The 15926-nt window shown below is 32.6% G+C and overlaps 1 protein-coding gene and 1 long non-coding RNA gene across 2 annotated transcripts in view; both read right to left on the reverse strand.

Annotated features, from left to right (window-relative positions):
• LOC126737774 (uncharacterized) overlaps window positions 1-15656 on the reverse strand; it is a 31697-nt gene extending 16041 nt beyond the window's left edge. Inside the window, exons 1-2 of the mRNA XM_050442825.1 lie at window positions 15490-15656; window positions 6019-6379 (exon numbers count right to left, since the gene is read on the reverse strand). Of these exons, the coding sequence (XP_050298782.1) occupies window positions 6019-6379; window positions 15490-15553 (425 nt within the window). The 5' untranslated portion in view covers window positions 15554-15656. The remainder of the gene's footprint in view (window positions 1-6018; window positions 6380-15489) is intronic.
• Window positions 699-5851, reverse strand: LOC126737780 (uncharacterized). Its single transcript, XR_007661101.1, has 3 exons — window positions 1628-5851; window positions 1210-1354; window positions 699-1144 (listed from the first exon to the last, which is right to left on the reverse strand). It is a non-coding gene; the product is annotated as an uncharacterized LOC126737780 (long non-coding RNA).
• Window positions 15657-15926: the final 270 nt, after the last annotated feature.

Here is a 15926-nt window from a genome sequence, read left to right on the forward strand (position 1 = left end):
TACGATTCAAGAAAACCGTATTCCTAATTTACCATTATCAAATACAGTCACACCAAAAAAAGAAGGAACGCGGCTACTTTGAATATTATTTAGCAATTAACGAAATGATTATTTGTAAATGGAATGATAAGAATGTGGTCAATATAGCTTCTAATTATTTGCCAGTTTTTCCTATAAATGATTTTCCCAGTCAGAGAAAGCACATTTAGGTTGATCAACCCCGTCTTGCTGAGGCTTACAACGAAAACATGGGAGGCGTGGATAGGAGTGATCAAAATTTGAGTTAGTACAGTGTCCATAAGCGGAAAAAAGTGGTACTTTCCTTTATTTGCACACTGCATAGATATGACTTTACAAAATTCCTGGCGCCTACACAAACATAATGGCAACAAACTTGACTACTTAGAGTTTCGACTATCAGTGGCTACAGAGTTACTTGAAATCTACAAAACAATTTCGAAAAGAGATCGTTCAAAACCATCTGCGATTTTACACGAATTTTCACGTTACGATAGAATTGATCACTTACTCTTATACTGTGAAAGTCAGCGGCATTGCGCAAAAAGGTCATAAAGGCTAATTTTATTTGTCAGAAATGTGATGTTGCCTTGCAACCCAAAGAGTGTTTTGTAAATTATCACGTAAAGTAGAAACATAAAAGGGTAGCTGTAAAAATAAACTATAAATAAAGACATTAATCAAAATATGTCTAGTGTTTTATTACAGTAGTATATAGACCTATTGTCCTTTTTAAAGGTCACCAAGTATTATTACTTATTTAGGTGACCATTCCAAACAAAACTCGGCAAAAAAAAAAAGATTTTGTCAAAAATAGTTTTAGGATTAAATAGGTTATATAACTACCGCTAAATAAGTAATGAAAGAAATAATAATAGTAAATAAGATAAGTAAAATTTTCAGGAGTTATCATTTTTCTATTTGTCTTTAATAATTTTAGACTCCATGATTTGTATAAGATCCAAAATTGCTCATGCATTGAAACTGCTGAAATTGCTCTGTTCTCAGGTTTGGCATCATATTTTAAGTAATTTTTTATATTGAGCCTGTCAAGAACTATACAGGAACAAGATGAATTCTGCTCCATATTGAGCTTCACTGCGCCATTTATTTTGGAATCCAATGTCTAGAAATAGAAATCATATTTTGAAGTATTAATTTTTAAAATAATTCAAAAAAATAAAATCTTACCCGATTTTGCCATATTGTTCGTCTAGGATCCTATGATATTACTAAAGACCTATGTGCAGTTTTTTAACTTTTAATTCATCAGCATATTCTGTTGTCGACTGTTGCTTTATGTGATTAAAAGTGGTCAGTTCCTTATAATCATGATCTAAAAAAAAAACATTTTTAAATGGAATGTTCTATATATCTTGGACTCAAAAAGAAATAAAAAGATATTATTTTATTAATTTAAAATATATGATACAAAATATTTGGCCACACAACAGTGATGTCAGTCTAAGAGACATATTACTAAGTTAAGTTTAATATTGTTTTACATAATTAAAGATCTTAGTTTAACTCAAGCAATTTATCATTAAATTAAGCTTAAGCTTACACCTCTGGTGTGGTCACTTTTTACGAGAAAACTATTTTAACTTACTTTGTATTAAATCTGGGAGCTTAACCGAAGGTATGGCATCTGGTTTAAGGCCCCTGCTTGAATTGGGCCTGAATAAATTTGTAGTAAGATAATTTTCATATGCATAGAATTGTTTATCACAGAGATTTTAATGGTTTCAAGACTGAAGAATCTGTCCACAGATTTAACACAAAAGCTTCTTCTTAGAATCAATTTCTTACTTTTGTTATTTACATTTGCATTTCTCATTTTCACAAAAAAAAGTTTATTGCAATAACTATTTTTGCAAATTCAATGTCGCCAATATCTATATTCGATTCAAAGTTTTTACTGTTTATATCTCAGTTCTTTACACCAATATAATTCACTGTTTTTTTAGAAATTCTGTATCCCACGTGTCAGCACATCTAAATGAAAACTAATAACAGCTGCCACACAACACACTGAACTAAATAACTGGAAAAATTTTGTGCGAAATATGAGAACAAATCAATTTTGTTAAGATTTTTCGCAAAATTTCATTTATGAAAGTTTTCAGTAGAAGCAAAAGAAGTCTGTGCAAGCTAAAGAACTATAAAAAATGGCCGCATTTTATATGATATAATTTGATAGTTGACAGTCCGTGTACCGTCGGTAAAAGCGGTAGTTTAAGAAGTTTTGCATTCTTAGCGCCATCTAAATTTTAGGAAGTAGAAGTTTTTTAGTGTTCCGTAAATCGCTCAAGCTTTCAAGGCCCTAGGATTGACTCGACTGTTCCTTTCCCTTATACTCCTATGTACACAGGAGCAGTGAGATGCGCGATGCAAGCACCGCCGGTGATATGTTTTCATACATTGGAGGACCGGTTACGGGAAATTATATTTTAGACCATTTTGATGTCAATATAATTTTATTAACCTCTTAGGTAGCTAGAAGTTTGAGTGAGAATATATTTTTATGGATAAATTAAAAATTAATGAGTAGTTAAACTTGGATAGATTATTCTCATGCAATTTATTCAAGTAATACTCCAGTGAATAAGGGACTATATAATAGGGGAAGGTGTCCTAAAATGACATAGCATGTAAAGATTGTAAAGTGACATAGCGGTATTTATTCTTCAACTGCTGCAGCGGTATTTATTCTCCATCTAGTCAATAGTTTGCTTGCATGTCACAAACCAAGACCAGATATCGGGTATGTACCGTTTTCAACTGTCAGTGCAGGATTGTACTGTGCTGATTTTACTGTAATTTGTCGTTCCGATTTTATACAGCGTGCTGTTTTGCTCCAAAAAAGGAACAGTTTTCAGCACTGTTTTCACAACCACAACATAACCTATAAAACCAAATTACCTGTTTCTGTTTTGTTTTCCGGTACGGTGTTTTGCTTTATTAAAACCAGACCACATTTGTTAATAAAATAAATATGACTGAAAAATCAAGATGGTAAGAATAATAGACGCAGAAAATAATTTTGAATACCACATTGAAGTTACACCGGAAGAATACGAAAGAGCCCAAACAGGTTTTTGAGAGCGTTGTATGAGAGCTTTTTAAGTGGTAAATTTTATTATTGTTAAACATTTTAAAACCACAATTATTCCCACAACGTAAACAAGAAGATTCAAGAAATCAACATCAACAACACTTCTGACAGTTTTGACATTCCCCCACTATTTTACTGTACCTACAGTAGCTTTTATCCCCAGTCAATCCAGTAAAGATTAATGACGTCACTGACGCATTTATGACGTCATTCAGTACTGAATCAGTAAACTGAAAGAAATATCGGAACGACGTCCAGTAAATTCAGTACTGACAGTTGATAACGGTACATACCCGTCATGTGGGCACTCTATTTGTTTTACGTTTATGATATGTAAAAGATAACCTCAAAAAATTATTTTTAGCGGTGTAGAAATTTTGGATGTGCTGTTTTAAAAGTCTGTTTTTATTACGAAATTGTGCTGATTTTAAAGTAAAACCAGGGTTAGTATTTAAATGTAAAAGTGTATACTTCAGATTCACGTGCGCGGAAATATCGTTTAATATGAAATAAGATTATTCTGCATTAACAAAGGACTATCTGTTACTGCTGGTAAAACGACACAGATAGGCATGAAGGTAAAATGGCATACTATGTCATTTTACAAACAAACATAAAATTAATTTAAATTTAAGGAATTTTGTATATTTTGTTTATTTTTAGCTACATTATGGTGGGAAAACGTGAAAGAACATCAACTAGACAATCGTGAGATGAACAAGCAATGCTAAGTGCAATTAACGCTGTAAAAGGTGGCCAAATGGGGTGGCTGAAAGCCTCGAAATTGTTCAATGTCCCCCAAGCCACATTAAGGCAAAGAGCAAATGATACAAACAAAAGAGCTAAGGGCTGTCAGAAAGTTTTGGGTCGGTTTCCAACCACATTTAATGAAGAAGAAGAAAGAGAGTTAGTTGAGCGTATACTATTACTTGAGTCTAGATTGTTCGGGATAACAATAACAGATATAAAGAAACTTGCGTATGAGTTTGCCACTAAAAATGGCATTCCAAATAGATTTAAAGATCGTAGCGCTGGACGAGAGTGGCTGAGAGGATTTCGTATGCGACATCCTGAAATATCTCTAAGGCAGCCTGAAGCTGTGTCTGCGGCTAGAGCCATGGCATTTAATAGGCCACAAGTGCAAATTTTTTTTAATACGTTGGAAAATACCCTAAAAAAAGAAAAAATGTATATGCATCGGATTTACAATATGGACGAAAGTGGTTTGTCCACAGTGCAAAGGCCTTCAAACATTTTTGCCAAAACTGGGAGAAAACAAGTAGGATCATTAACCAGTGCTGAAAGAGGTCAGCATGTAACATGTGTTTGCTGCATGAATAGTGTAGGTAATTTTGTGCCACCTGCTTTGATTTTCCCTAGGAAAAATAGAAAGGAGGAACTTTTAGATGCTTTACCTCCAGGTTCTTTGGGATTATTTAACTACACTGGATGGATGACATCTGATTCCTTTGCTTTGTGGTTAAAGCATTTTGAGACTTTTGTTAAAGCTTCTCCCGACTCAAAAGTATTATTACTTCTGGATGGGCACACTAGCCACAAATCATTAAATGCCTTGACGTTTGCCAGAAGAAATGGAATAATCCCTTTATGCTTTCCTGCCCACTGTACCCATCGTATGCAGCCCCTGAATGTCAGCTTCTATGGTCCACTAAAGACATTTTATAACCAGGAATGTGCACTTTGGTTGAAAAACCATCCAGGGAGAGCAATAACACTACATCAAATTGGTGAACTGTTTACGTCCGCTTACGGGAAAGCAGCTACAATTAAAAATGCCACAAGCGCATTTTTAAATATGGGAATTTATTCATTTAATCCACATATTTTCCCAGACGAGTTTTTTGAGCCGGCTGAGACAACAAATAGATTATTAGAATCGACCATAGAAGAGGGAGCATCCCATCGCTCAGAACAACCATCAACAAGCAATGAAATAATAGTAATTGGTGTTACAGAGGAAGCAATGCGACAAAAACAAGGCAAAAGTGTCGATAAAGAAAATGAACCGAGAGGTGGTCAGACAGAAAGCAATATAAAATAAAATCAACCATTAAGGAAAAGGTTTTTTCTACAGGAAATTTCGCCAGTGCCTGTAGCAAGAGGAACCAAACAAAAGGAAGACCAGACAAACTATAACCGGAGTCTTAACAACTACTCCCAATTTAGAAGAGTTAAAGCTAAAGGAAGAAAAGAAATTGCGAAAAAATGTGCGTCAATTTAAAAAGAACCTTTCAGGTGAGACAAGTTTTGTTGCACGAAGCCAAAGTGAAGAAGATCCTTTTGCAGCCGAGGATTATGAGGATGAAGTGGCATGCCTGTATTGCGATAAAAATTAATTAAAGTAATAAAAATTCTCGATCCAAGGAGTCTCGGATTAGTTGTTTGAAGTGCCACAAATGGGCACATTGCGAATGTGCTGGAGTTTCTCCAAAAGTCAAAAAGTTTATTTGCGAGATTTGCGAAGACTAATTCCTTATTAGCTTACTTTCTTTAACTATATTTTATAAGTTCTATTTGTGTTATCACTTGTTTTAAGTATATGTCATTTTATACCCCACGACTGTGTCATTTTACAATATACATGTTTGTAAAACGACATAGTGTAACATTTTGTAAAATGCATTTTCTTACAAGTTTTAAATAGAGTTGAAATATTTTTGTTTATGTTTGTCAATAAAGTTTATTTCAAACAACGTGGTGTATTATTTTGACTTAATTATCTTAAATGGTTTTTGCATAAATAAGATTTAAATAAAAAGTATATCATTTTAGGACACCTTCCCCTATATCAGTATTGTCGAACATATTTCTGAACAGTTTGTATCATAAAAAGGTTTGTTGAACAACGTTGAGATAACACTTACCATGTCCATCCCTTACAATGCAAGCACCCATGCGTAAAAGCATAGTGATGGCAAGCTGGGTAGCCTTGCGGTACTGATGGATAAATTGGATGATAAACTGGTCCAGGCGGAGGAGCTACTGGCACATAGTGAACCGTGGTAACTGTTGGAGCGGGCGAGTATGGTGGTGGTGGAGCAGATTGCATATGGGATGATTGAGAAGCGCAGTATGGCGGTGGCTGTACCTCTTTTGGTGGCGGAGGAGATGGGGAATAATGGTGATGGTGCACCTCATTTTTTCTACGGTCATCCACCATTGAATGGACTATTCCACTAGCGACGCCTGCTGCTAAGCCACCTGCAATTCCACCAACTAGTCCTCCTAAAATATAAAATAACAATGGAATTAGGTAATATTTAGATAGTAACAGACATATTTCTTTTTAATGAAAAACACTTAGAATTCAAATATATTCTGTAGTTCTATCTTTTTCTTCGGAAAGAAAAAACTTTACGGCATCCAGACGAAGCGATAATATATTTTATAATAAAGGGTTGATGCATATTATTAGTTTGATATAGCCGTTTCTAAGAAAAGAAACTGCAATAAATCTTAAACTAAGATTATTGAAAAGGCTGTGAACTTTTAAGGTTGATTTAAGCTGAAAAAAGGGGCTGGGCTTAAAGTTGACAAAAATGAGTACAGTAACTATAAGCCTATTTCTCTATTAAGTACATTCTTAAAATTGGTAAAAAAGATAATTAAAACAAGAACGGTTAAGTTTATAGAAAAGTATTTCCAATTTGAAATCAGTAATAAAGTTTAAAAAACAAGAGTATTACGCTGTATCGGATCTTCTAAAATACACATTAACTAACATGAACCAACAAAAGTACGTTGTGACCTATATTAGCCTACAAAAAGCCTTTGATACGATTAATACTGATTTGCAATTGGAGAAAACTAGTAAAATTTCTAGGAGTATGTAAAGCTTATTGAAAACATGCTCAAACAGAACTCTGTAGTTGGAAGAAGCCACTACACAACAGAAAAAGTTATTAAAGTGATGCAGAGAATTTAAGTGTAGCCGTGGTGCAAGAGTCAATGCTCGGTCTATTACTGTACTTTTTATATGTACACAGCTTAAAATATGCTTACTTAAGAACTAAATACGTTATGTTCGCTGATCACAAAGTTCTAGTATTCTCAGACAAAGACATAAAACACGTTGAAAATAAAATCACACTTAGATTTAGTCATTTACTTTAAGTGGCTGTGCTCTAATACGCTTAGTATCAAAACTATTATCAATATATTATACGTATGTAATCCATTACATATACAATAGATAGAAAGATCTGAATCATTGGCATAATAGAAACGGTTTTTGCTTAAATAACACCAAAACTAATTTTCTAGTATTTAGTCTTAGTAGTAAGATTCACTCTGTCTTTTAGTTTTCTGATTAAAATTTAATACAAAAGTCTGGATTTGAAAGACTCCACTAACTTTCGAGGCATACAATCGATGAGCACCTATCTTAAACAACCAAATTCAGACTGTGTGCTATAACTGTAAAATTTTGCTGGACTACAACTTTTAGAAGTTTTTGATGGGAACGTATTGAAAATGCATGAATTCAATCAGTATTAAGGTATGCTGCTTGTAACATCATCAATATTTTAATATTTAAACACACTCAATGTTCCCTTTTTACTCACAAAGTGGTGAACATACAAATTAATAATACCATTCATGTGTGTATAGCTGGCACTGGATACGTTAATAGCAATTTTACGTAACCATCTACACCTAGTTTTTAAGATGCTTACTTACTAGATCAAGATTTTTGGTTTTTAAGTTAACTATGTAATATGTTATTAATGTATGAATTCATTTATTGCCTAATTGTATTATTTCCATATATTATGTATCATCTTCATTATATTATTTTCTATGTATTTGTTACCTGCTATTTACAGAAACTTACTTGGCAATCTTATGACCTCAGAATTTACCTGTGACATCAGTTTATATTGTCAATATTATTTATTATTTTTTTTATATAAGTAACTAAGCTCAGTATTTCTCTTTTAAAATGATAAAATTCGAGCTACCCATGTCTGTCTATTTACACAGACATTTCAAGACTTACGCTTACTTTCAAGACAACATTTAGAGACATTTGTCTCTATATTTATATTTATATATCATGTCAATATCATTGCCTGTGACGTTATATTATATTGACCTTTCGGGTAGCTTGTCAGATGCCGGGAAATTATTCAGATCAGATAGAATTACTGTATTTTTAATTAACCTTGTTTTCACAACAATGTAGATTCGCCGGACTTATGTAATTATATATTATGATTTTTCAGTATAAAAATTTATTCTTAAATTTAGTAAATTAACTTTCATCCCTGAAAAAGTCAGTCATTTGATTATCTGGAAGCGCCATGCTACTAGGTGGGGGTTCGGGAGAATACTTAATTTTTTTAATATTCAATTTTTTTTAAATTTATTTAAAGTGTTTTTCGAGTTTCTGGTGAATCTGCATTTGGGCTTCTTGTTGAAGAGAACACGTTTAGCTGTCTGATCTGAACGGCCGAAGTTGACAAGCCTTTCATATTTTAACGGCCCACATTTTTAAGTTTTTTGGATAAGAAGAGGTCAACCACAGGCAAGCTCATCGGCTGCTTGAAGTTTTGGCTTAAAATTTTGCAAGGGCTAGTTTTGTAAGCCTAACTCCACAAAGCTAATTTAGAAAATAAATACCTAGCAGTGCCGGATACCTTATATCAGCCAAGACCAAGTACGTTCCCAGTACAAGACAACAGAATCCCAATAAAGTGCAGTATAGTTATTAAAGAGCATTTTACTTTACTGTCCTTACACAGGGGGGTATATTGACAGGATTAAACTCGTTTCGTTTGCCCATCCTGTTGCGATTCTTTTGGTTCTAAAATGATTTGTATAGTTTGTAAGTCTGCATATATTACACTGTGCCTATTACGTTTCTAGTAATTACGACGAAGTTCATCAGATGTGCCAATTAATATGATACAATGTTGTGGTTTACAATTTGGCAATACAATATCCGGATTTGTTTTCAATTACATTTGAAAATTGACCGATTCTTTGCAAAAAACAATTTTTAATTTGGTTTCGAACTTTGAGAAATGCTTTTATTTTCAGGATTGTTGTTGTTGTAAATGTCACATTAAAGTGCAAGAACTTTCTTTCGAAAGGGTCCACGAGCAAGAACGACTAAATGGTTTGTAGTGCCCTAGAAGTGGATTCAACATGATAAAGTAGAAGTGGATTAGATAGGAACTAGTATTTGATTGGAACGGTATAGACTATAAAATTGCTACCAGTATTTGGAAAAAAAATATGGGTACAAATGTTTCAAATATAAAACCCTAGAGGAGATATATTTCGAAGACCAGCAGTAAAAAATGGAATTTTGTGAATCCCTGTGATCGAAAAGCAAATGAAAATAAATATTATAATTAAGAATAATTATATCTTAAGAGTAAGTTTTACCACATATTCTATTTTCAAATGAATTTTCTTTTCCTTTAAATAGGAAACACAATTCTTCTGTTGTTCAATTCCATACTAGGAGAAGTATCCTCAAAAATTGAATGTTGGTGGTGAAATTGCTGGTATTCTGAGCGACCATATTATAGTGCCATTTTCTATTGATCGTACTTTAAACGTAAAATATTTTTAGACCTTGAGTTGTTGCAAACCTATATTCTTCTTGCCAAGTAAATCCTTCCTGATTTAGACCCAGGATCGGTGTATTATCAACAAGACGGCATTTAGACACACAATTTAGAAACACGAGTTTAGTAGGCCAACAAATTTAGAGGGGTTGCGAGTAAAAATAGTTAAAAGTTTTTTGGAACTACGAAATGAATCTACTTATTTTTTCTTCAAAGAAGGAGGCCTGTTTAAGCCTTTTATTTAAAGACTTACTTTTTGTTAACTTTATTTTTAAGACTTTTAATTTTATTTTTGTATAGTGTTTAAATATTTCTACTCTTTACAAAGTTTATAAAATGTGTTTTAATAAGAGGCCAAGATTTCAGTGTTTGATAAAACCATATTAAACATATATGTTTGTTTTTTTACTAGCAAAGTATTAAAATATTTATTAACTTAGAAATTATACATTTGGGAATTATATAAGAATTATATGGGAATTATATTAACTTAGAAACTATACATATTGTATACATATAGTGGTATTTTATTAATACAGCGTCCAATTACTGCTTTCAATGGTTTCAAGTTAATTGGCATAAACCTATGACTTTGCATAACCACACAGCCCTAAATATAAAAGCGTTAAATCGCAAGAGCATGGAGGCGAATTCTGGTCACTAAATCGGGAAATGACACGACCAGAAGCAAACTAGTACAAGATCGTCAATATTTCAAGAGCGGTATGACATATGGAACCGACATGCCAAAAACCATATGTCATCAAAATTAATTGCTTTCGAAGGAAAACGATCCAATTATTTTTTCCAGACCATAACGCACACCATACATGTGACACTTTGTGGATGCATTGCTTTCTTATGAATCATTCGTAGATTTTTTAAGGCTCAAATGTGGCGGTTTTGCCTATTTACAAAGCCCTCGAGGTAAAAATGAGCCCCACCACTGAAAATTATTTGATTTGGAAAATCAGCAGGTTGCTCATGAATTCAGTTGGTGAATTCTCTTCGCTGCTCATGGTCTACTGGCAGAAGGATGAAAGTTTTTGAAACAGTTGGATTTTGTAGGCATGCAGCTGTAAAACTTTAGAGAGAAACCGCTGAAGAGTGTCTGTTGAACCAGTCCAATTCTTGTGCCCGACTACGAATTGACGTACCTGGCCTTTCTGACCTCTATGAGCGCGTATCATGTGTTTCACATCACTAACCAAACCAGTACTTTCGTTTTTTTTTTATTCTTTTTTTCACTCTAGATAAATTAGGAACATTATTTCGATCGAACATTGGGCGTACTTTTCAAATAGTGGCAATTAAACTCTCATCATTTTGTCTCACCGTTGCTCTCTCGTGTAAAGCTATTTCCTATGTAAATGCGATATTTGCGGTGCGGTCACGTCGGACGGTCATTCCGCAAGCAACTAGATTGCCGTAACGCAAGCATTGTTTTTAATTCAAAATCGGTTATATTTTCCCCGCAGTTTCCACGTCCGATTTTCGCGATGGATGCATTAATTTGTGAAGTTCAAAGAAGAAATGTTTTGTGAAATAAATGAAATCCGCGATACAAGGAGCGGTTAATTGTTGATAAAGAATGGGATGCGTAGCTCACAATATTGGATTTTCAAATAAGTCTAATAAGAGTACCTAGTAAATTTTTAATCAATTTTTATTGCATTTATTCAAAAATCGTACATTCGGTCAGATGATTGTGAGATCTTGAAATACGAAAATTATTATTGTTATGACTATGATTGTTTTCAGTGGTTGACCCGTTGACAAATGGGTCTCCTTCCATGTGGATTTTAGTATTGTGTAAAATATAAATCGCTTTTACAATTTGAACTGCATTTTCAACTTTTGTCTCTATAGATTTTAATAAAAATTCTAAATTTTGCAGAACTTATGCCAAAGGCACATTCCACACTCATTCTGGCCCATTAAAAACGGTAATTGTAATATGAGGCAGCTTCATTATTTTGAAGACTTCTTCTAGGATAGGATCTTCTAGGATAGAATAGGGTTCTTAATGGGAATGCTTCATTTCCTATGAACACGAGGGGAGTTTTTTTTTCAGAGTTAGGTAACTGCTTATCTCTTGGAAACAGTAAAGTGCCATTTTCGATGTTTTTATAAATTGCTGAATTAGAAAATACTCCTGAATCGCTATCTTTACCATCTGAACGCAGATCAATTATTAAAAATCGATAATTTGCATCCACAATTGCCATTAGAACTATTGAAAAAAAGTTTTTGTAATTATAGAACATGCTGCCTGATTTAGCTGGACATTTAACTCTGGTATGTTTTCCGTCGATGCTGCCTAAACAGTTAGATAAGTTCCATTTATTAAAATACTGTACTGCAACATTTTTAAAATCACTGACCGTAGGCAAGGGCATATGCGTTTCCTGGCCTTTCAGACTTCCATAACTATCGATGTGACTAATGATTTCTATCTTATACTTATTTATATCTTGAAACTAAAGTTTTTTTTAATACATCTTACGATTAAAGCCTATTAAACATTTTTAATTCCAGATTTTGACTTAGTTTAAGTTCAGCAATATGTTTAAGGTTAGAGTGAATTTAAAAAAAATGACGAAAACGGTTCGAGATATTTTTATAAGTCAATTTTTGCACCATCTTAATTCCATGAAAAAATTTTGCGTCAAATTCCCATATGCCAAAGCTTTTATTAATTTTACCATTTCTCGTTTAACAGCCTGTATTATAAAGATACCAATAACCTAAAAAAAGTTTCAGCTAGGCAAAAGACAACGATAAAGTAACGTATCTATGACCGAAAATCAAAAAAAAATTCAATTTTAAAAAAGTTACAGCGGTTTTAATTTTCCTTAAAAAAACAGGTGTCCCGCTTGACTAACGCGCAGCGTATTTATTTATGTATTGTTTTCTATTTTAGAGGAAAAAGCGAAAAAGAAATGGAGAAACTTGCGCGATCAGTTTGCAAAAGAATTGAAGAAAGTTCGTAAACCTCATTCAGATGATGCTGCATATAAAGAGAAATATACAGGCAAATGCCAGTATTTTTCTAATCTACAGTTTATGAAGTACATCGTAGCTCCTAGAATTACGGAAGGAACTGTTCCCCACACTGAGGTATTGGAAAAATTGCAGACCTTGTTAGTTGACGTTATTAGTCCAAGTGCTTCATCACCAGTAAGTGGCAACTCTAGAAGATTGTTGATGCAATGTAGATGATTGTTGATGCAACCACCGCAAGTGGTTGCCACTGTCATTGTTCCACTCGCCATTGCTAAGCATGGCGTTTAACAAGGAAATATTAACAATGATGGCTCGCAAAAAAACCGAGCCTGTACAGATACAGGCTTGGAATCAAAAAATATACCGTCTTCGTCCAAGAAAAACCCTCCTCAAACCTTTCTCCAAAGAGAAAGATGGTACGCAAAAAGAATATGGATATAGAAGAAAAGTTTCTTAATATAGAAACTAAAAATATTGCTTTGCTTGAGCAGACCACCAGAACACCAGAAGACGAGAATTCCCTATTTTTGAGGTTTCTACTCTCATATTTCCAAAAAATGAATCTAATACAGCAGCTGCGAACAAGAAACAAATTCCAAGAGGTATTAGTCCAAGAAATGTCACCACAGACTAATAGTAGTACCAGTGTTGATCCTGTTACATATTTCCCTGCTTAACTATCAACTATGCCATCGGGGCCCTCCACCTAATCGAGTATGTCTATGTCTTCGCCTACTTCACCTGCTGAAACTACTACTCTGTATTTAAATAGTACATATAACGAAGAAAATCACGAATAAGACCTTTTTCAAAATATTTAAAGAGTAAGTTATACTTTAATACATTTAACTTTAATAAAAATAATTAAAATGTACATCCTTGCATAAATTACTTACCTTAAGGTTAACAAATGCCTCTCTTCAATAGAAATAGAAAATTTGTGTGAACAAATCAAATGTATTTATTATCATTCTAGTATACTGTCGCAAAACACTTCCATCTAGTCGCAATTCAAGATAAAGGTGATGAAATTCACCGTAAACCGCCCTATTTCTATAGATTCTATGAGTATTTTTTCTATATTCACATCTCTTTTTAATTTTTTGTAATAATTTTAATTTAACAACACTGTTTTCCGTTAGTAAAATTACACGAATTTACGTTAAAGCCATTGTTTTTGAACTAAAATATCGTATTTAAATTTGCTACCTATGTGAAAACGTACGCACTGCAGCAGCATGCGAAGCGTGCATTTTATCGCATCGCACATACCCGCATTGACCTAGGACACGGCATAATGCTCCATTCCTACTCAACTCCTATCTGTTAACTTTAGATCTGTCAAGTCATAATCATGTGACATTATCAGTCAAAAATGGCGCATTATTCAAATCTTGCCTTCTTAGAAACGCCTTTTATTTTATTTTTATTAGAATAACGCTTTATGTTTTATTATACACCCAGCATAATAAACATTATAAAATTACAATTTTATGTGGGTAATAATACTAATTTACGTAATTTATGAAACTTTTGTTTAATATTTGGCAATTTTTTTTTTGTAATTAACAGTCACCCCCATTATAGCCGCTTACTAACGACGTAACAGGCGAGTGGCAGAGAGCAGAAAATGCTTACATGCGCGTTGTCACATTTTGCCTTTAAGCACCTGTCTATGCGTAATGGATTCCCCAACCTATATAGTAAAATCTGAAGAATTAAGATCAAATAGAAAGAAAAATCGTGGAATTTTATTTACCTTTAAGAATTGATATATATATTAAGAATACCTTTAAGAATTATCTTAAGAATTGATATATATATATATATATATATATATATATATATTGATAGACTTCAAGAAGTCATCGAGGAAAGAGATGGTTTACTATGGACCTTTTTTTAAACTCTCTAGTATATTCGTATTAATGAGCCGTGAAAATGAGCTTAGAAATACTTTAATAAAAAAGAAAAAGTTAACTTGATAACTTGAGAGTGAAATCGTATGTCACAAGTTCCCAATTTTATCACGGCTAGTAAAAATATTTAACTCTGGTTTTTATCAGTTTGATAAAAAGTCTTATAATATATAAAATGCTGCCATGAATGTAGCATGGCTTTTTCCAATCAGCAGTTTTGGTAAACTTCTTATTCTAAAGAGTAGAAATAAAAGTATAAATAGCACATTTTCAAAAACCTGTTTTACATATTTTTGGAACAAAGTTCCTCAAAAGTTATTAAAACTTAGTAAGTCAAAATTAATAAGAATACTAAGAATAAATATAAATTAAATCTAGAAATGAAATTGATCTATTTTTTTAGATGTAGAGATTTTAGTAGCTTTTTATCGTAAAGAGCAATAGTTAATAAAAATTAATTAAAAACATAATTAGACAATTTAAAAATAGGCTTAATGATCACAATGACCTGCCAAATTATTTGCAAGGTTTATTAAATCATTATTACTATAAAAATGCAAAAAGTAATTATGATTTATTAAGTTTCAGCCTTTTACTTAAACTTAAATTGCATATTTTTTCGTAAATAGAGATTTGAAGTCCCTTTCAAAGTTAACGGTGAAAAACTTAAGATTTTAAATAAAATAATGGTTTTAAAAAACATCTCGTAAAAAAGCATCACAACAAAAAGAACATAAGAAATTGCATCAAAACCAAAATTAAGTGCGCAGTAATATACAATACCTGTAACGATAATGATTTGTCGGTTTTTATAGATTTACTAATTACTTACCAATAATGGCTTTCTTCTCACCATGATGGTGATGGTGATGGCTATGGTGAAAGGGTGGTGGCATTCTATTCTTTGATTAACAATCAGCTCAATTATTCACGTATTAAATAAACAGTGATGTTGAGATCATAATATATGAATTTTATTAATATTTGATTTTTATCTCTTATCTTATCTTTCATGAACGACGCCTTCTGATGTTTATTTGTCAAGTGTTTCTGAAAAACTCAATGCATCACGTTCCAAAAATAATGTATTTTTTAAATACAATTATTTACAAAATTAATATCTTACGTATTATACATTTTGCCTCTAAGATATAAATTTATTTCGGTATAACATAGACTTTTCTCGTCATGAATCTTTTATAGCTGTATGAAATATATGCATATCTACATACTTTATAGAATAATACGATAGAAAACATTTCTTATCGT

The sequence above is a fragment of the Anthonomus grandis genome, chromosome 6, assembly GCF_022605725.1.
Source record: "Anthonomus grandis grandis chromosome 6, icAntGran1.3, whole genome shotgun sequence".
NCBI lineage: Eukaryota > Metazoa > Arthropoda > Insecta > Coleoptera > Curculionidae > Anthonomus > Anthonomus grandis.